This window comes from Pempheris klunzingeri, chromosome 19, assembly GCF_042242105.1.
Source record: "Pempheris klunzingeri isolate RE-2024b chromosome 19, fPemKlu1.hap1, whole genome shotgun sequence".
Taxonomy (NCBI): Eukaryota; Metazoa; Chordata; class Actinopteri; order Acropomatiformes; family Pempheridae; genus Pempheris; species Pempheris klunzingeri.
In genome coordinates this window covers 6,505,369-6,527,905 of record NC_092030.1, presented here as the reverse complement: position 1 = coordinate 6,527,905, position 22,537 = coordinate 6,505,369, and the positions used below count along the sequence as shown (strand labels likewise).

Sequence of the window (22,537 nt, the reverse complement as noted above, 5' to 3'; positions counted from 1 at the left end):
TCTGTTCCTTCATTTCTGTGACTTAATATCTGTGTGTTGCGTTTTGCTGCGTTCACTGGCCCAAGGCGCAGTGGAGACAAAAGACTCTCCTGTTGAGAGGTTTGGATGTGGCCTCTTGTTCACGATTGAAAACGTTTGGCTCCTCACTGACATCCGGTTTACTTCTGGGGCTTTTTCTACCTCTACTGTTTTTTCCCTCCTTCTGTTGGTGCTCAAGTGGCTGTCCTTACACAGCAGCCATGAAGCCCAAACTTGATTGACTGTAATATGATTACATCTTACACAAATAAGAAACAGAAGCAGAAAGCAAAAAGAGTGATTCTGGCTGATTTTTCAAAAACTACAGCTGATGTAAATATCAGTAGCACGGAATATGTCGGTGGAGGAGTTTTAAATGTATTTCTCCATCTTATTGGGAACACGGTATATGTAAGGTGAGTCTGTTCCAATGGATATCTTCAGTGGCAATGAGGTCTCCCAGTTTAAAGAAATGGAGTGGTGTTTCAGTTTGAGCTGACTGAGCATGCTCTGTGGAGACCCTCTGAAGAGAAGGACCGACAGAGGGAGCCACCAGGTCACATGACCGGCGAGGTGAATGTGCATGCGGGGAAAGAAAAGGAAAAGAGGAACAATCTGTTCGACACGTTCTCGCTCTCTCTCCCTCTCTCTGTCCTCCCCCTTCCCTCTCTCTCTCTCTCTGTCTCTCTCTCTCTCACACACACTCACACACACACTCCCTCACTCACTCTCTCTGACGCCCTCTTCTTCTCAATGGAGGCCATGAGAAGAAAGCAGGTATGATGCTTCCTGGAGGCACACAAGGGAAAAGACATGTTAGCTTTATGCTCTTTACCCTTGGTTGGCTGTGAATGGTCTGAGGATATGCACAGCCTTGCTTCTCAGCTCCTTTTAGTCATAGTAAAGTTGCAATCATCGGTTTGAGCTCTTGCTGTCTTCTCGTTGAGATGTTTTCTCAGGTTGTAAGATGCTGGAGACAGTTGCTGCCGCTTTGGCAGATTGCTCATGATTCCTGAAATCGAGGACTTAATCTAGAGGAGCAATGTTTTTTTTATTTGGTAGCAGTGCTGCTATATCAAAGAGAGATTTGAGTATGGCGTAATGGATCCTGTTTTTGGAGATAGCTCCTCATGGATTAGCACAACTGCTGTATTTAGAGCAATCACAGCACGGGAAATGAGATGTCACTCTCGATACATGAAAACCAAAGTCTGACCTCCTGAGGATCTGGAAACTTTGAGAGTAGATCCACCCTCCTTTTGTCATACCTTTTCTTTTATCTCTCCTCCTCTTTGCTCTCTCAGTGTATTCTTCAGGGTCAGTATATAATGAGATCCCTGGGGACTGGACGTATGTGCAGCCTAGGCTATGTGATCAGGAATATACTGGAACATGAGGCTGCTGTGAGTGTTTATCAGGCCAAAGGATGCATGTTAGGCTGCGGTGTGAGTTTCCATGTTTACCAGCCACAGGATTTGATCAGCTTTTTGGCTGAGAGTCAGACCTTGCATGTAATGTCAGTCATCATCAGTTTGCACATTGACATGTCAATTATTGTCTTATCCTGGTATCTATTTGAGATTTTATGCAAAGCAGTCTTAAATATTTGCATTTGTGCTTTTTACTGAGGTAGTGGACAGTAGAGAGGTGACAGGAAATTGGGTCGGAGAGGAAGGACATAGGTCGTTGAGATTGCATTGTCTGATCATTAAGCCACCAGGAAGCCCCATGTTTGATTTTTGTTTGAGGATATGCAAAACCTAGAACTTTGACATTTTTCTTTCCACGTTTATTTACAACAGTGGTTCCCATTTTTGAGGTTTGGACAGTCGAAGGGGCTGCGAGATGATGCACGAGACACAAAGAACAAAAACTTCCACCGCACAATATGAAGTATCTTTCTGACTTTTCTCTTATCTCTGCTTTTTCTGGTGAGATACTGGATAGTTTATCCTCTTCAGGCATCTAAAAATTATTCAAATGAAATCTGAGAAGCGGAAAATCACTTTGCTCGCAGCTCTTAGATGAGGGTTCACAAATAGATGCTGCTTTTTACGGGATCATATGACAAAAAAATGTGGCAATCACCGTTTCAGAAGGCGAGAAAAGGCAACCCAACACATTGTTTTTTTTAGGCTGTGTTAAATGCAGTTGTCTACTATTTCATTATTTTACCTCATCTGTGTGTTGACACCTTGTGCTTGTCATTGGCAGGTTAACAGCTGATTGTGTAATGTGGTTGTGCTTTGTGTTCAGGTACCTCTGACTTGTTTTCAGGCCTCTTGTAGATTTTAAGATACAGATAGACAGTGAACGATTGATGCATTAGATAAATTTTTTTATCGCATCAAAAATATGACACATAATCTTATTAGAGCATCTTACTAATAATTACTGTGCTTATTTGCAGTTTCAAAAGGTTTGGATACCAATCTGGAATGTAAACTCTGAACCATGGCTGTGTTATTTTTGCAGCCATGGCTGAAACATTGGCCTCCTCTAACATGTTTCCATTTTTTAATGTGCTCCTTAAGGTTCCTCATCAGCCTTGGCTTCACATTTGGAGCTTCTTTCAGCAGCCCCCATATCCCTATCCACGCCTCCAGACCCCTACGTTCCCCATCTAGTGGAAAACTGCTGCAATGGCCGCGTTGTGTCAGTAAACAGTCTGGTTGCGAAATGGCGGAGATCTGCAGACAGCCTTCTCTGCCTCCCTTCCCCCCTCTCCCTTCTGTCTCCAGTGTGTATGTTCCACTTTCCACCACTAGGGGGAGGGATGAGGCTGGTGCTCTTTTTGTAACTGGCTTTCCTCAATCCATGAAAAAGAGGAACTGAAGGAGTCGTCTTCTCCTCACCCTCACATGTGCTCACTAGATTCCTTGAGATCATACACCACAGAGCATTGTCCCAGAGTAGATGTTCTTGGGGAGACGCCCTCAGTTAGTGTGCTGACAGCCCGGCTCTTGGCCTGACCTTCTTGCTGTTTGACAAGGTGCATGTTTGTGTCCGGCTCAGGGACTCAGGAGCACTTGTCTGGAGAATGATTTGGGGAAATCAGTCCAGATGGCTCATTTGGTTGGGGTCTCGGTCGTTTGCAGTTTCAGGACACATGCTGTCTGTTAAATTCGAGAATCTGACTCAGAGCCCTTGGAGAGGAGAATTTAACTGATTGAATCACTTTGAGTGGTCTCTGTCTGTTCCTGGTCTTTTGATCGGGCTAGTTTGGTGAGGGAAATGTTTCCTGTGCTGTGTTTGGACATTCAGATTCAGCCCCTGTTTTCTACTACTCACTGGATATGACCCTGGCCCCTATCAGCACATTTGTCTGTGGGGCTAAATCTAGCTTTATATTCTGCTTGATATGAGCTTCACAAAGGTCCAGGGAGAGTATAAACCTTCCTCCTGGAGGACAAACTGACCTAGGACCACTTTCCTTTTGACATTTGATCTCTAAGGGGTAAATAGTGACCGTTCATGATGTTTTCTGTCTTGGGCCTCTTTTGTCTCCTTTGGGCCAGTTTTCCCAGGGAGAGCACAAGGTTGACGCTCTGCTCAGGGGAAGAGACAGGTTTACATTTCCTGGTGTTGCCTCTACCACTGCTTCCTCCTGTGAGATGTAAGGACTGTCTGTGGGAGGGTTGAGATTTCTTTTGAAGCTCCGGCAGTGGATCTAGTACTCTACTGGTTGGCTGTCGCTTAGAAAGAGAGTAGAAAGACAATGAGTGCATGGGGGTCGCCCTCATTCTCCTGACTTGCTCTATAGTCTTTCATTCTGACAAAGAGACATTACTGAGAGGCACAAGCAAAGAGATTTTTACTCAGCACTCAGTACACACATGGAACATGGTTTTATTCAGATACTCATTCTTGGGTCTGGATTCAGAAGTTTGTGAATTAATTGGCTAGTAAGTCGTTAGAAAATGAATCAGCAAACGGCAAAAATGATAGTCAAGCAAAATGTATTCTGCTGTTGATTCTTTTCATTATCAGTCAATCTGTCGACTATATTTTACATTTGATAATTTAGTCTTGATGTGGCAGATTGAAAATCTAAAACCTCTAAGGGAGGGAGAAGGTTTGGTATTTTTATGTAATAACTGACCTAAACAATTAATCAACTATGAAAAATGTTGGAAATTAACTCTTGACACACATAATTCAAGTAAGCGTTTCAGTGCTGACATTGTAGATTGAATCTTAGTTTTGGACTGTTGTTCGTTCAAAAGAAGCACTTTAAAGAGGCTACCCTGGGCTGTGGTTAGCAACACATTAATAGACAATGAAGATAAAATAATGGTTAGCTGTAGCTCTAGATTTGATTTTCCCTGACAGATGTGTTCTTTTTCAAACAGCCTGCTGGTCTGGCCACTGGCAGAGTGGATAAGGGTCCCTCCACAAAGAAAGAGGAACTTGATGCAGCAAGCAATGGAGAGGAGAAGCCAGGTACTAGTCTAATTAAACTTGACAGCGCTTAATTTATGAGAATGACCAGTTTACATTGTAGTTTGCATAATTACTATGTTTTGTTTTCCTTGCATAGATGGAGACAGAGAGTTAGCAGCCAGACTGGTCTCTTCCCCTGAAACAGAGGCAATGCTAAACGGCACCGAATGTGACGACACGAGGCACATGAGCCCGACACACGGCTCTGCAACAGGCAGCAACAAAACTTTACTGTTAATAAATGAAAATGGCACGTCAGACACGGAGCCACCGCACGGTTCTTTTACTGGAAGCAATGGATTCATTCTCGCTAAGCAGCAGCAGGAAGGCGGCTCTGCGCCGGCGGCAAGTTTGGGAGTTTCCCCTCACAGGACTAACTGGTTGCCTTCGGGCTCACAGACCGGGGGACACACAGCCAAACCCCTCCCTGCCTCGGTATCTGGGTGTGCACAGAGTTCAGGTGCACTAAGGACTGACCCCAGTACAGGGACTACATCGGGACATGGGACACTAGACACTAAAAATGGCACAGCCTCACCTCCTGCGCCGGCTCCACCTCCAGTCACGATACACAGAGCGCGCAAGACCATGTCCAGACCTGCTGTCAGCCCGGCACAAAAGGTAAACCATCAGAATGTGGTTCATTACCAGCATCACGTTAGTGTTTCCTGCCCCCTTTTCTCATTACTTTTTTAGTAGGGTGATGTAGTTGATACCATTATCACAACATATATAACAATATTTTCCAATATCGGTGTACACTAATTGACACTGTCATTACACACATACATGAGTGATAATTAGGGTTAGGGTTAGAATCATGGGTGTTAATCAGCTGCTGTAACAGCCTCCAATCTTCTGCAAAGGCTTTCCACAAGATATTAGAAGAACATTAATGAAGTCTATGGTGATGTTGGCTGAGAAGGTCTGGCTCACAGTTGTTGGATAGGGCGGAGGTCAGGGCTCTGTGCTGGCCAGTCAAGCTCTTCCCCACCAAACTGGGAAAACCATTTCTTGATAGACCTGGCTAAAACATAATTTCTCTTAAGATTTCCCTCAGCCAGAGATTAGGTGCCCAAAATATGAGAAACAGTCACAGATCAGAAGAACACAGTTTGTCTACACACTTTTGGCCATACAGTGTTAATCATTGAGATAAATGTATAGAAAATCACATGTAAAATAATGGAATTGTTGGTTTAATGCAGTGAACTGCGTTTCATTACATCAGACAAAACTCTAATAATGTTTGTAAAAATGTTTTATCGCCGTTTCCCTGAAATTATTAATTTGGAAAGCAGTATTTGGCAAAACAGTATTATGGTGTCGTCACAACAATCAGATGATAGACAAAAATAGTGATACTGCATTATTATTACCAAGCATTACTTTTTATAAATAAGGATTCTCCTGAACTATGCTTGTTGCATGAAAACCTTGTTTATTGCAAAGCAAGATGGTCAGCGTCTTCTTTCAGCCAGACGTGCAGTCATTTGGACATCAAATCTGGCTGAAAATCAATCAGAAGAATATAACTAAGTAAATACACATGTTTTGTGATTATTGATAGAAGAAGAAAACAGTCAGCCTTCCCAGTAACAAATAGACTTTCAGTAAATCTAACCAGGACTTCACTTGATGACACAGAAATTAGAAATGCCCTTGGTTCTTGTCACCTACAGCTTCTTAACAGGGAATTAAGAGAAGCAAAGAGTGCCAAAATGGAGAAAACGGAGACTCATGTTGCACCTGATGCTCACAAATCCTCGCAGCAGTCCTCCACTCAGAACCATCTACCTCCGAGTCCACCGGATACGCCAGCGTCAGCACAAACGGCTTCATCCGCTTCACCAGCATCTGCAGCACCCGCAGCTCCTGCAGCGCCTACAGCTCCTGAAGCTCCTACAGCATCTGCAGCTGCTGAAGCTCCTGCAGCACATGCTGCCTCTGCAGCTTCAGCCAAACTCCAACTAGGTCAGACACATTCCATTAACAAAAATTGACCTGCTATACAAAAACTGACTTTGTTCTGGACTTACAGAGAGTAATCTATGGATTAGAACAGAGCATTATCTCTATTGACAGTTTAGCTGTAAATGTATGTGTTGCTCTCTTGTGCTGTAGGCTCTTACTCAGGAGGATTGTCATCCCGCAAGAAGAAGAGGAGGATGGGAACATACAGTTTGGTTCCCAAGAAGAAAACCAAAGTGCTTAAGCAGAGAACTGTGTTGGAAATGTTTAAGGAACTCCAACAGTCCGCCAAGAGCCCACAGGTGTGTGTTCCTCACACTCATTAGAACTAACAAAACAAACTCAGATTTGAGAGAGTGGCGCCTCAATTTAGCCATTCGGATGAAATCTCACTTTGGAACAAACAACAAATGAAATTTACTTCATTTAGCAAGAAGCAGTCTGCCACACGTTCGCTCACCTTTTATCTTTTCAGAATCTTTCTACATTCAATATTGAGTCTCTGAGATAATGTTGAATTTATGTTCATTTATTTATACACATTCTGCTCTTGCAGGCTTAATGAACTGCTCTTGAATGCCAGCAAAAGGTGTCACACACGGGGCTCAGTGTCGTTGAAGATTTCTTTTTAATACTAGTGCCAATACCTAAGATTTGGTACACATACCAAACAGTCTGACAAGGTGTAATCCAAGACAGCCAAACAAGTCCAGCGTGGATAGAAACAACATTATACTCAATAAAACTGTTTAATTTAGCAAATGAACAGAAACAGCCGTCCAATTTTAGGAACTATCTGATCAGAGTTAACAGGCATCTGACCAGAAATTTGATACCAGATTTCTGTACTTGGCAGTGTTTGATGCTCTAAAGTGCAACTACAGACCGATTTTGGTTTCACCACAAAAGTATATTCTACAGCATATTTGGATTGAAGATAATCTGTAGTCCTGTCTCTGTTTGCAGTCTAAAGAGATGGCAAACATAAATGGGGAGAAGATCGATAATGCATCTGAGGAGGAGGAGTCTGAGGAGGTGGAATCCGAGGAAGAGGAACGACAGCATCCAGCTGAAGAATCTGCCAGCGCTGCCCAGGAAGCAACATCTGAACCCACCTCTCAGGTTGGCACATGAAACTTTTTTTTCTTCTGTCCACGGTATCCTGACATTAAATGTGAGAATATACAAAGTGCAGAACTGAATGGACTATTGATGGCAGTATTGTTGATCAAAAAGTTCATCAGTTAATCAGTTGACTAATTTGAGTCTCTGTAAGTACGAGTGTTGACAAAATGGAATAAATAATGAACATTTAAAGCAGCATTTGGTGAACTTATTTGCACAACTAATTTGCTGAAAACTGTCACTATATCCTGACAGTAGTGCATGAGACAGGTAATCTATGAGCTAAAACGGGTTCTTTTAGCACCTCTGACTGCTTTTAATGTCACCTGAAAGAATGTGCAAAAATGCGAAAACAGCCAATCACAGCCAGGAGGAGTCTGTAATGCAGTGTCAACCACGGCTTGTGCACACCCTCTCCCCTGTGCACTCTCACTTAGTGAAGCTCAGTATCTTCAGCGGTGGCTTCAGGAGAAGCTTTGCAGACACAATGACTGAGAAACAACCACCAGCAATGAAAAAAACCTTATTTCTAGCTATGTGGGATATAGTCCCTGCTTCCGTTGTACTCTAGGAGGTGGAAGCACCGGGATAGGTTGATTCTCAGGTGAGCAGCAGCTTAGCTGCACACCAGAAGTGCATTTGTCCATCCTGTTTAATAGGCAATTTTCTAATCACACGTAGCGCTGATCTTTATCAATAATCTTGTGAATTTGTAACGTCAAACAGCCACCCCCACCTCTCTGTGTCTCACCTTGTCTGTCTGCACAGTGGTGCAGTGGTTAGCACTGTTGTTTGAATGATTGTTTGTCTCTATTTGTCAGCCCTGTGATTGTAACCAATGATGGTCATTGGTGACCAAGAGTGTCAAGGATGTACCCTGCCTCTCTTCCAGTGTCAGCTGGGATTGGCTCCATAATGAGTGAATCACAAACAGCAGTGACACTAGCCTATTTGTAATAAACATAGTTGATGGGCTTTTGATATTTCATCATGTGGGTGAGAGAGCAGCTCAGCTGCCCGAAGGTTCTGATGTGGGCTGGCTAGCAATCTCCACAGAGCTCCGAGCAGCTCTGTGGCTTCTGCCCACTGCCCAGAGCTCTGCAGCCAGCTCGCAATCTGCAGTGTTACTGTTGTGTTTGTGTTGCATATACCTGGGGTCTTCAGTTGCCATGAATAGTTGGTGCCTGCATGACAGCCTCCTCTGTGCGGAGGGAGAGGGACCTGGAAGTTGTCCGCTCTCTTATCAATCCTACCAACTGCTGCTTTAAGGTGCAAACATACAGTCGCATGTTTTACTTGCTGTCTGTTGGAAAGTTATACGTTCCTGAGATGGAATATAGGGCACAATTTCCCTTTATGTATTAGAATTAAGCCTGTTTTGATGTTGTCATGTGTTAAACTCTGGTAATGAACTGTGTTCTCTGTTTCCGATGGAGGTGGGAGATGAGCAGGAGTCTGAGGAGTCTGAAGAAGAAGAGGGAGAGGAGGAGGGCACAGAGTCCGACCTGGTAAGGACTACTTCACAGTATTCATTCTCATCTCACATCAGGTCTTTTGAGTGAAGACGGACAAGAAGTGAGTGCAGCTGTGTGTTTTGTCCTTTATTGTTGATAAATGACAGAAATCATCTCCGTGTATGTCTGCCTTAGAGCACAGAGTCGAGTCTGAAGAAGAAGTTGAAAAAGAAAACAAAAGCAGACAGCGCGTGGCTCAGGCCATCCAGGAAACGAAAGAGGAGGATAAGGGCCAAAGGTGATAGCTGCTCCAGTCACACTCACACCTGTACAGAACCACCCAGTTACTCACCTGTGCTCCACATGTTTGGCGCCAGGAGGAAAGTGCTACTGTTGTTAGCAAAAAATACTGAAAGGGTACTTTCCCTGCAGTTTACACATGCATGTTACACTAACATAGCTATGTGTTTGGAAGGATTTGAAGACCTTCATTCATCAGTAATACTCTTATTCCAAACTATGTTGGCTTTTACAGCTAAAAATGTACATACTGCATTAAAAAAAAAAATGCTGCAGGCATCAAATTATCTTGTAAAAATTCAACATTGTAATTTCAAGATTTATTTCTACAAATTCTCTAAATTGTACAAAAGCTCACAGGAGGTTGTCTTAATCTAATTTAAATTGCTGAGACAAGGCTGTATTTTCTTTTTGTGACTTGCTGGAATGACAAGACAAGTAACAATGAAGCGAGGCATTCTCTCACTGATCACTGTTGTTCTGCTTAGAACTGGAGGCGGTGGATCAGCCTCAGGCGTCAGCCGAAGCCCAAGCAGACGATGGAAAGGAGTACACACAGATTCCCTCTCCTGAGTCTGTCGACCTCAACAAGCCCCAAGAGCCGGCAGTTCCTTCATATAACAAAGGTGAGCACAGAGGAAATAAGAAAAGTCATTAAATGTTACACATCTCATGTGTTTTACCCACCACACTCACAAATTTGCCTTACCTTTTTGTAGATGTTTTTCTTAACTTGACAACACCAGCCCTGCCAAAACAGGGAAAGAATCTGAGATCTGAAACTGGTACGACTAATAGACTGTATTAAAAGATGAACAACATGACAGCTCCCCAAAAGTGAAGCGAAAACAGCATATGTCATAAACCCCCTCCAGATGGGATATGGGCCAAACTAATAAATCAAAGCATGCCTCAGAAAGTTGGTTTATGTCATTTTATGTAGATTGTATTCCGCTTTTGTATGTTAAAGAGTTTACTGTTCTGATGAGTCCAGCCCTGATCACTGTTGCACCTCTAGCACCAAATAATGTCACCAGTACAAGATGGCAGCTCCTGTTTAGAGCCTTGGCTTCATTTTTGTACATTGGGAAGACATGGAGACTTGCTGTCCATCTTTATATGCAGTTGACCAGCAGCGATGACTGCACAGTGTCCTTTTTGTTACTGTATGGGGGCGCCAAAGCCAGAAGTTATCAAATTTCACACATAGTGGCTTGAATCGACCACACGCATTCAGAAAGAGGCACAAAAACTAAACAGAAGACATAAACCATTCAAACAACATGATTCTCTGAATGAAGTGTAAGAAATATTTTGACACACCTGTCCACCAGTAATATCATCCTATATGGTATAAGGCCCTTTTACATTTTAGTGTACCTTTCCTGCATGTCGTACCCCCTTTTCTCTTTCCTCCGGTATTTGCTGTCTCTATTGACTATCACCAAAAATGCAAAGTATCTGTGAGTAAGCTCTTAGTCATGGTACACTCTAATGCTGCTACACCAGTATGTGCAGTTAATCTGTATATCAGGAAACTCTGGACACAGAAACACTGACTTTTCATATAGATTCTTGTCGATTCTGAATGTCACGCTATTTTGAAGGTCTTGTGCGGCTGCTTGTGTTGAGACATAACTTTGACAAGTTTGGCTACAGACTCAAAGGTTTAAAAAAAGAATTGTTTTGGTACCTGTACAAAACATCAAGAGTTAGACTGGAAGTACTAAAAAAAATGTCTAATGCTGGTCTTCCTACCACTGGTTTTGAAGGGGTGACATCACTGCATATTTTCTGGACTGGTCCATTGCCACATTTTCCAGCGAACCTATGATTTGGGACATTGCTTCTGCTGTTTTAACTGAAACTAATTTAAACTGATATTGAAGTAAATTTACGCAGCCACACTTTGTTTCTTTGCAGACACTTCAGGGTCAGCGATCGAGGAGGCTCAGGAGCTCCCGCTCTGTAGCTGCCGGATGGAAACGCCCAAGAGTCGAGAGATCCTCACCCTGGCAGACAGGAAGTGCATGGCCACAGAGAGCGTTGATGGACAGCTGACCCGCTGCCAGGGTGCCATACTGAAACATGAAATGATGCGTCCCTCCAACTCTGTTCAGCTGCTGGTTCTGTGCGAAGACCACCGCAACGGCATGGTGAAACACCAGTGCTGCCCCGGCTGTGGCTTCTTCTGCAGGGCTGTGAGTACACAGTTGCCTGATCAGTGTCAGGCCTTAAGCTGCTGTTTAATTCATGAAGTTCGCTTGTGCTGATCACTGATGGATTATCAATAGCCCATATATCAATACACACATCCACTCAACAACGCAAGCTCCAAATTACTTTGTGTGTAGCAGTGCAGCAGAGAGTGGGACAAGTTCAAATGTGCACTTCACCAGCTATAACAGTAAAATGTTTGTATGTAACAAATGTATATTTCACTGCCCTCTCACAAGTAGTTAGTAAAACTCACCCATTGCAGAGCTCTACAAAACTCTAAGTGCCTCATGAGTTAAATGGTTTACACATCAGTTGTGTATCTAGTTCTGATTGATGATCACGCTGAACACAAATCTCCTTTTTCTCTTTGCCTTACAATAAGCTGTATGGAAGTTTTATGTTGAAAAGTGCTCCACATAGTGCTCCACATAGTGCTCCACTATCCAACACTGCACTTCAGTGGAGAGGTCACCTCCTCTCAATACTCATTAGAGTAATGATAGTGCTCCGTGTTTGGACTGCTACTTCTCCGTGTCTCAACCAGGACATAAAGATAAGAAAATGTAGGTAGAGAAGCAACATCAAAGTAATTACAGTAATTGATGTCATTCTAAGAGCTGATGGCAAGACAAGATACATAACTAGCATCTATTGAGCTACAAAATGTTGAACTTCCTGTGCTTTTAACCTACAAGGATCAAGACAATAACGTTTAACCAAGAGGACATAAGTTTGTATGACTTCACAACCTTTTTTTTTTTTTTATCGCAGGGGCCACAGGCTGAATCTCTTTGCTCCTCCCATGTTTAGAATAGAATAGAATAGATAGACTTTATTGTCTGCCCCAGACGGTGACAGAAATTCTCCTTTGACAAGGCTCCAACAATAAAATACAACACATATCACGCACACAGATGACAAGTGAAATGTTGCGTTCTACTTTGAACAATACAATGAGGACACACTGGGGGAAAAAAAACTCAAAAAAACAGACAAAAAAATGCTTCTATTCACTTGATCTGAGTGGCCAAAATGTGGGTTCTACTTTGTCACGGATTTGTCATTTCTTTCAGGTTCTATGTTTATGAAATGAATATCTTCACCTATCGCCTTGGGCTCCTGGAAATTATCATTTAAAATTCACCATTTTATTGCATTGGATAAACAAAGCAAATAATCAAAAAAGAATCAACAAATTAACTGATAATAAAATGGAACATTAATTGCAGCTATAAACTGGGTTTTGGAGCCAGACTGTTGCAGTCAACAACCTGTCTGTGTAGAGTCAGAGAGCATTATGTTGTTGCATACACAGACGTTTTGCTTTTCTCTGTGCAGGGGACCTTCATGGAGTGCCAACCAGACATCAGCATCTCTCACCGTTTCCATCGTGCTTGTGCCTCGGTGCTGAAAGGTCAAAGCTTCTGTCCCCACTGTGGAGAGGAGGCCAGCAAGGCCAAAGAAGTCACCATCGCCAAGGCCGACACCACCTCCACCGTTCCCTCTGAACTCACACATGGACCGGCCACGCCCGGGGTCCCCGAAGGCCGAGCAGACACCACCACTGGCAGGTAAACTACCAACTGTGGCGCAAAGTTACCTCACATGATTACTGAAGCGTGAATGTTGTTCATATCAAGAAAAAATGACTTCTCTGGTGAATATCCTTGAACATATTCAAGACAATTTTTTCTTTTAAAGAGGCTTAAGGCTTATTCTTTTTGAATGCATAAAATAATGAGCCTCAAATAAAAGTAATTCTTTAACTGCACAACTAAAAGACTTTTTCTCCTTTGGTTTTCAGCTCTTCTCGTCTGGCTGTGGGGGCTGAAGTCAGTGGCAGGGCTGACAGCTCACTGTCCATTCGTTCCGCACATGTGCTCGACCCCTCTGCTGTTCCTGGGGCGTCCAGGATGGCAACACTCCAGCCCGGGACGGGAACAATGGAGCCACCTATGGTCCCTCAGGGACCGCCGCGAGAGACTCTAGAGAGCATCCTAGTGGCTCTCGACACAGAGAAGTCAGTGCTACCACTAAAGTGTCATTTAGATTCATCGTCATGACCAAAAGCTTGTGAGACTTAAACAACCACTCAAATGTTTTTATTCTTGTGTGTGTATTTGTATCAGGCCCAAGAAGCTGCGTTTTCACCCCAAACAACTTTACCTCTCAGCCAAACAGGGAGAACTCAAGAAGGTCTTGCTCATGTTGGGTATGTTAACCCCACCTGTGCTGTTCCTAAGTACCGCGTCAGCTGTGCCTCTTTTTTCCTATTCAAGAATGTGTTTTAAAGAAATGGTTTCCTTCTCCATTCACTTTCCAGTGGATGGTATCGACCCTAACTTTAAGATGGAGTCTCAGAACAAACGCACCCCGCTTCATGCTGCAGCTGAGGGAGGATTCAAAGACATCTGCCACATGCTTGTACAAGTAAGACTCTTATACTGACCATCTTTGAGCCCTGCCCTGTGGTAATGAATAAGGCTGCTTTAAGGTTGCTTTATATACATTTAACTGTTTTTGATATTTAAGTACACAAGCAGCCTACCTGAATTCTTTAATGGTAGAATTTGACATTGGCTGTCTGATGTGCGCCTATTAGGCTGGTGCAAACTTGGACATGTGTGACGAAGATCAGCGGACGCCACTGATGGAGGCCTGTGAGAATAACCACATGGAGACGGTCCTGTACCTGCTGAGAGCTGGAGCCAGCGCCACGCACAAGGTAAGGCTGCGTGTGGTTTCTCTGAGGCATCACAGGCTTTCATCATCCAGCTTCAGTGTAATTTGATAGATAGAGCTATGACCTTTTAGGAAGACGTCATAGCTCTATCTGTGTTCTTTTTCTCCAATTGAATAAAACTGACTGGTTAATTATCTCATCACATGCACACTCACACATATATACATATGTGTATATGTATTTATGTATGTATAGGAGTGTATTTGTATGTATCTATTTGTTAATCTTGAAACTGTCAGTAATTGCGTTCTATGCTGCTCTCAGGATGTTGAAGGGTTCACGTGTCTCCACCTAGCAGCAAAGTCGGGCCATTACAAGATTGTTGAGCACCTTCTGTCCACAGGACTGATCAACATAAACTGTCAGGTTAGTACAGTTTCACATTTTCCTCTCAGTGATTTCAGGTGTAAAGAGATATTCACCATGGAGCTGTGACATTAGTTGCTCTCTGTGTGTGTGTTTTTGTATTTTCTTTCTAACACTTTCTCCTCTAGCTGATCACATGTCTGGCGATAGCTTCATATTTATGTTTATATGACAGATGTTTGGTAATATCGATCTAACTCTTGACAAGGAAATGAATAAGCAAATCTCCCGAAATTTACTAACTATGAGTTCATTTAGCATTCGACAGCACAGGGTTGCAAAGAAATGCACGTTGAAGTCTCAGTTGCTGCTTAAGAAAAAGATGCTTTCAACGATGGAGTGTGGAGGGTGAGTTAAGGAGTCTTAACAGCCTGAGGAAAGAAGCTGCTCTGTAGTCTGGTGGTACGGCAGCCTATACCTCTCTCTCTCATGCGAGACAGCAGCAGGGCGATCAAGGTGTTGCTTAGGTGGGTTTGGTCTTTTGATATCCCTTGAGCTCTGCACAGGCATCTCATCTCACCAATATCACTGATGCTCTGGAGGCTGAAGACACTAGTTACCATCGAAAAAGGTTCAGACCCTCTCATTTAACACTTGCAGAGATAAAATCTCCATCAGGAGGCATTTTCACATTCATTTAATTTGGATACAGTTTAATTTGGTTGTTCAGATTACCACACACCATATCCAGTTGGACAAAATGGACAAAAAGAAATCAATTTGATTAAAGAAGAAATGGCTACGGCTAAGACTTGATGTCTTTCTAAAGTTACACAATGAGTTTTAACTGGTTATGAAACATTACAAAGAAATTTGGCTGTTTCTGTTTTGTAATTCTAAATGACTGTTACCAGGTCTGAGTGATCTACCCCGACTTATCCCGGCTCTCTTCCCTGTCCTCTTGCGGTAGTCGCACCGCCTGCTGTGGGACTTTGGGAGACCGGCTGGTCTGGTCAGACATTAACCAGGAGCAGCATTAGGTCCAAGCTAGTTAGCTTAGCTCTTATCCCGGCTGTCCTCTCGCAACCGCCACATGGCCTGCTTGGTCTGGCTGGATGGCCGGGAGATGATATGGGCTACAATCACCTCAAGGTTTGCTGCTCTTAATCCAAACTCCACACTTCATTTTCCACTGTGTATTTCTACTTTCTATAGTCTATAGTTTCTGAGGTGCATAAATGCAGTCGTCATTCCAAGAAGTACCACTGCTTTTGTCCACAGGACTGTCAAAATCAACACAAAAACAAAAGTTCCATGTAGCTGCTTGAAAAGTGAGCGCTTTAAATGCACTTTGATGCCAATAAATTGGATACAGACTGCTGTGGGACTTAAGCAGAGCACAGAGAAAGGACTGTTCGGCGTCTGATTAAAATGTCTGACCTTGCTACAAGACAGTAGCCATTAGGACAGCTGTAACGTAAAGACAAGTTCTCTCCTTGCATGAGCCTTTGCACCAAGGGGGAGGTATAGTTATAGGACTGGGAAAGAAGCAGCGTTTTTCTTTCAAGGCTGAAATCAGGAATATCTTGCTCATTTTACGATGTGTTAGCTGTACTCAACTGATCAATGATGAGGTAGCCATTGTTTTTCATCAGGATGATGGAGGTTGGACAGCCATGATCTGGGCGACCGAGTACAAGCATGTGGACCAGGTGAACCTGCTTCTGTCCAAAGGAGCCGACATCAGCATCAGGGACAAGGTTAGTTAAATAGACCCTCTGACGTACTTTACAGAAGAATTTGAGAAGAAGAAGAATGTGATTGTTGATTTATGTTTTGTTTTCCAGGAAGAGAACATCTGCCTTCACTGGGCAGCATTCTCAGGCAGTGTGGACATCGCTGAGCTGCTCCTGAATGCCCACTGTGATCTGCAGGCTGTCAACATCCACGGAGACTCTCCTCTGCACATCGCTGCCCGAGAGAATCGTCTGGAATGTGTCACGTGAGTTACTAAAAAGAAATCTCACTTTTGCAGAAAATTAAACAACTTGCTGTTTAAACTGGAGTCAAAGTTGTTCAGTAGTGGCTTGTTGTTAATGTTCAGCGAAACATGGTCTCCTCAGGCTTTTTCTGACTCGGGGAGCAGATGTGTTTCTGAAGAACCGTGAGGGTGAAACTCCTTCAGACTGCTGCAGCCACAACTCGAAAGCCTGGGCGGCCCTGCAGGCCAACCGGAGGGAGAGAGACGCCAAGAACACCAGGCTGAATCGGGCAGAGCAAAAAGTCCTCCACAGGTTGATACTGTGCTTTGCCTGTTATAGAAATTAAACAGGCATTCAAATTCAACAGAGCAGAGTAAAAGAACAAGCAAGTGTCTGTGTTTGGGTGGGCATGTGGCAATGTATACAGGTGGAAAGATGAAATACTATCCAGGAAGTCCAGGTTGTGTAATACATCAGTGAGTTAAAGGCTTATCAGATAGCAAAACACTGCAGTTTTGCCTTAGCCCCTGCATCTGGTTTCCTTAACACTGAACACGCTGACAGCTCCTAACCAGCATGTGCTCCTTTCACAGTGACATAGCTCTGGGCCAGGAGCGAGTTCCCATTCCCTGTGTCAACTCCGTCGATAGTGAACCTTACCCTGACGGTTACAAATACATCCCTGAAAACTGTGTCACCTCCCCCATGAACATCGACAGGAACATAACACACTTACAGGTGAGTCAGAAAGCATGTCACCAGGTATTTCCAAGGAAACAAAGAGATGTTTTTCTTGGTGTTTGGCAGTGTGAAGTGACCAATATTATTTTCTCTGTTCTGTGACTAACAGTACTGTGTTTGTAAAGAAGACTGCTCGACAAGTATCTGCATGTGTGGACAACTCAGTCTGCGCTGCTGGTACGACAAGGTAAGGATAGAAGTCTGCGTGGACAGACCACGTGTGTGTGTGTGTGTGTGTGTGTGTGTAACCATTAACATGAGTACACAAAAGTATCTGAGCAGGGCGTCACACACCATATGGTGTGTAGTAATGATGATATTAATAAATAATGCTGTCTTGACTACCATGTAGGATCTATATATATATATATTTCTATCTATTTTTGTCATGTGTAGAGTGGTCGTCTTCTACCTGAATTCTGCTGTGAGCAGCCTCCTCTCATCTTTGAGTGTAACCATGCGTGCTCCTGTTGGAGGACCTGCAAGAACCGCGTAGTGCAAAACGGACTCAGGTATTCAAAAGTCATGTCAACACGTATTCAAACAACCGCACCCAGCTATCATCAGAAAAGCATTACTGAAAGAAGCCTGAGAGACGGTTGGACAGAATGGATGTGCATCAAATACAAAAGAGTCTTAGTCCGCTTTTAATAAATTCTGTGGAGGCAGAACTGTGTGAGGAAACACTATTCATACCCTACCCTGTAACTATCCTACATAATTAATGTCCACTGGTGTAATGTAGCTTTTCTGTGTAAATGTGTGTAAAGGTGAATACTTGCTTTAGGGAGAAATCTAAAAGTACAACTTAAAGATGTTGTGCATGTTCCAGGACAAGGCTTCAGATCTTCAGGACCAGTAAGAAGGGCTGGGGTGTCCGTGCGCTACAAGACATACCACAAGGGACCTTTATATGCGAGTAAGTCCAATTTCTTAGAACCATTTGCAGTTTAACCTTTTTGTTGGCGGATGCGTTTGTAGCGTCCCAAGACCACAATACAGAGAAGCTACAGCTTTGCATCCTTGCTGATCTGTCAGAGATCTTTTTTTCCATTTATTTGGTAATCAGAGCCCGACACAGGACAGACATGCAGATGGTAGCACCTCAGCTCTGCTCTCTTGTTCAGTGTTGTTGATGTCGCTGAGGTGTTTTGCTCATGTGCCAGTCAGTCCTGCTAATATACCGCAATTAACTTTCAACAGCTTGTTGTTTCAATGATATCATTTAGGGTTCTCTGTACCATTTCAAAAACGTGTTGGCTAACACACACAAAAAAAAAAAAGCCTCAGTTTTCTTTGGCAGTTGTCTTGAGAAACTGATCTGAACATTGTCTGTATAATAAAAAGCTGTCACTGCGAGTTCCAGAGACTGCCAGACCTTTTCTTACGTTAACTTGCATGTGTTGGCAATGAAAGTAAAGCAACTTAAAGGATAAGGATAACTTAAAGGATAAATCAAATACATTTTGTTTATGTTGTCCAAAATCACAAATTTGCGAAATCTGTGAAAGCATATGATAAGGCTGGTTATTACCCTCATTCTTTTAGATGCATGCCATGACATCCAAAATCACCGAAACCACCATACTGTTATTCACTGCTTGCTGATTTTTCTGCCTGGTTTGTGGGTGGCATTCGGCCTCAAATCCACTGGTTCCCAATGATGATGTAAATCTTTTAAACCCGATAGAAATTGTGCCAAATCAAATTTATTTTCTAAACAAACAAACAAACAAGCAAAAAAATAAGCAAGACTCTCACTTCATTTCATAGCAAACACTTCTCAACCCGTGGGAAATGGTTTATTTGTTGGGGACTATTTTCAGCAGAGTATTAATACGTATTTGCCGCTCTAGTGAGTATTTCCAGCAGCAGGATGATGTGCGTGGGATTGACTCAAAATAAACTATAGTGTGTGTGTTCATGGTAATGAAGGAACACAACAGTGCAACCGTGTGGCTTATTCATGTGTTTTTGGACAACAATGGCACATAGAGATAAGATATACCAAGCTTTGGATACATAGACAAAACTTGATCAATTCATTGGCCTTACCTTTTAAAGTTGGTTTCTGTGGAGTTTGTTGTGTTTCACCGGCATGATTGTGTTCATTTAGAAAAACTGGCAATGCATTACATTTACATTGAATGCATTAAATAAATTGCACACACATGGCAGTTATTAATCCCAGCTCTGTGTTTAAATGCAGAAGTAATACTTGAAGAACAATATTAATGAGACTATGTTACGTGTCCTGCTGCTCAGTTTGTGATCCTTGATGAAGATGTATCAACAGCTGCAGTTTTTTATAGATCATTTAAATACACAATAGAAACATTAAAATGTTTATTCTGATGACACTATCCAGGTAACTTCATAAGATGAAACGTGTGTTATTCGGCTGTTGGTTTGTGTCCTGTTTTGTTTTCTTGTCTTTTTTGTGTGCCCATGTACTGTATCTTCTAATGTATAATATGTGTGCGGTGCTATTTGATTAAAAATAACCTTTTGGCTGAAATATTTCAAAAGATTTGAAAATACATCACAGGTTTACCAGCAGGGGTGTTAAATCTTTGAAGCTCGGTATCTCAGAGCCGCAGTCTTCCCGAATAAACCCTTATAATTCCACGCTCATGAAATCTTGACACGTTATAAACAGCATCAGCATTAAAACAGCATCTTGACGGGTCACCTGCCTTTGAACAGGTACGTAGGTGAGATCATCTCCGAAGCAGAAGCAGAGATGAGGCAGAATGACGCTTATCTGTTCAGCCTGGATGATAAGGTAAAGTACCAACAACAAGAGTTTGGAAACTCATTATAATGCTGAAAACATGTTCTAAACTGGGTGCAGGTGGGTGCTGGAAATGTATCTGAGTGAGAGTTTTAATTCTTTTTTCCAGTTACTTTAACATTATATTCGTCTTTACTTTGCGATTACCCTCCCGTGCACAATGCTCCTCTCAGCTTTGAACTTGCTTTGTTTTATCTTCCCTCCCAGCCACAAGATCTGTACTGCATCGACGCCCGTTTCTATGGAAACATCAGCCGCTTCCTCAATCACATGTGCGAGCCCAACTTGTTTGCCTGTCGAGTGTTCACGACGCACCAGGACCTTCGTTTCCCACACATTGCCTTCTTTGCCAGTGGAAACATCACGGCTGGAGAGGAGCTTGGGTAAGACCCCTGTGCGATGAGTAGAGGCAGATCAACTCAGATTGTTCAGTTAAGTTTCCACAAGATGCAGCAGGAACGAAGTCTTTTATACAATTTACACACACTTTTAAAGCTAAAACATTCAGCATTTAAAAACATTTTTTCCCTCAAAATGATCTATTGGTCAAGACTTTAAGTTTGACACTTGGCACAAATAAAATAATTCATATTTTTTTCCCACAGTGTAAAATTCAGGCATTATCTATAGAATGAATTTAACTCTAGATGAAAACATTAGTTATCTAAACTGATCATGTTGGAAAATCCAAGCTCTCATCCAAAACAGTGGTCCAAGATCACACTGAGACACATTTGCTGACTGCCAAGTCAGCTTTGGCGTCCAAAGACATGTCACAGAAGATGTTATTAGACCTCGTCCATCCATGTGTGTAAGATAAACGAGGATTTTGATGAAATAACAGTACATTTCTAGAATTGTATACTTTCTCATCCACCCCTCTCAGATTTAACTATGGCGACCACTTCTGGGAAGTCAAAAGCAAGCTGTTCAACTGCGAATGCGGCTCTTCCAAGTGCAAGTACTCATCAGCGGCCATGGCGTCACTGCAGGCAGACAGCACACCGGAGGAGCAGCAGCAGCCCAGCGCGTCACCTGACACCAGCTCTTCCAACAGTCCCTCCTAAAAACGCTCCTCACACTAAGCCTCGCTACACGTACACACGACTGACGGACACACAGGGACACCCGCCTCCATCCTCTTTGAACTTTTATCAGTAAACTTAAACCGTATCTCCACTTCTGATTCAAACCACGGACCATCAACCTTCGTGAGAACCCGTAAAACGCAGTCACACAGAACCAGATGCACAATCAAGTCCTGTAAGACCTTCCTGCTCCTTTACTCCACCTTGTGTAACTTGAACAGCAGGGGGCAGCAACATCTCTCACAGCAAAAGTATCAGGACAATAAAACGGTCTTTACATTTCATACATAACTGTACTGGGAAGGAGAACTGTGCATTTTGTCTTCTTTGTCTTTTTTTAAGATAAATGGTTGATATCGTCAAATGGCTTTTCCTATAGAGTCATGATCAAGGAATTTTGGGGTCGGGGATGATGGGGTATCGTTGTCTTTTGCAAAGACAACCTCAGCATACTGCTGGGTTTAACTTGTTTGACCTTTGCGGTCATTTATCACACACCATTCCAGCAAAATCAGCTGATAAATATTGAATTTTGTTGCCACCTCTTTGTGTCACTTCATCTTTGTTGCGGTGTTTGAACAGACATGTCCGACATTTGCTGCCATAGTTGATCGTGAATTGCTGAATTAACTGAACTGATGTGAGAGACGAGGAAAAGGGTGCAAGAAGTGGATTTTTTTTTTTATTTGCTACTCAAGCGTGTAAAGAACATCTGATAGAAAGATGCTGTACCATTCCTCAAAAGTGAGGTGTTTCTAGTCTGAATAAATTGGCTGAACTTTTTATTGAGCATGTTTAAGGGGATCTAAATGTGTCGGATATTTTGCCACAGGATTGATTCAACTGAGTATAAAAAAGCAAACAAAATAATGGTGCTGACAAAGGTTTTTACTTTTGTTTTCATTTTTATTACCGACATGAACATAGTTTGTAAAATAAGAGGACGTTTTAAGTTTTTTATGTTTAATTTTAACTCCAGTTTTCTAATGGTAGTTACTGTAGTTAGGCAGTTTTTAATTTTGTGTCATGATTTTGCCGACAGAAGCCAACCCGTCTTTTTAAATGTTGTTAGTAAAGCAGTGACTGTTGTGCAAAGTCCTGAAAGGTATAAATGGAAAAAAAAGGATATAAAAATGCACTTCCATAATGTTCTGTTACATATTTCTGGACCGTGAACCATCCATCTTAATTGGTTGTATCTTTTTCAATAAATTTACTACTAATGCATTTATTCTGATCTGCTTTACATTTTGCAGTCTCTTTTGGAAGGAAAGTGTGTTTACATGGTTACAGAATTTAAATACCACATAGCCTCTTTCTCCAGCGCTGTCATCTTGCAGATTTTCTTCAGG

At 42.6% G+C, this 22,537-nt stretch overlaps 1 protein-coding gene across 1 annotated transcript; it reads left to right on the top strand.

The window, feature by feature from the left end:
* The first annotated feature begins 748 nt into the window (after positions 1-748).
* Positions 749-22,391, top strand: ehmt1b (euchromatic histone-lysine N-methyltransferase 1b). Its single transcript, XM_070850328.1, has 26 exons — positions 749-795; positions 4,371-4,461; positions 4,559-5,082; positions 6,144-6,435; positions 6,586-6,734; positions 7,399-7,554; positions 8,994-9,065; positions 9,207-9,309; positions 9,800-9,937; positions 11,235-11,512; positions 12,870-13,102; positions 13,336-13,551; positions 13,661-13,743; positions 13,855-13,961; positions 14,134-14,256; positions 14,539-14,640; positions 16,236-16,340; positions 16,428-16,582; positions 16,704-16,874; positions 17,156-17,300; positions 17,413-17,490; positions 17,700-17,815; positions 18,136-18,222; positions 20,010-20,088; positions 20,305-20,480; positions 20,984-22,391. The coding sequence occupies exons 1-26, from the start codon at positions 772-774 to the stop codon at positions 21,162-21,164; spliced, it is 3,984 nt and encodes a 1,327-aa protein (XP_070706429.1). The 5' UTR covers positions 749-771; the 3' UTR covers positions 21,165-22,391.
* The last annotated feature ends 146 nt before the right edge of the window (positions 22,392-22,537 follow it).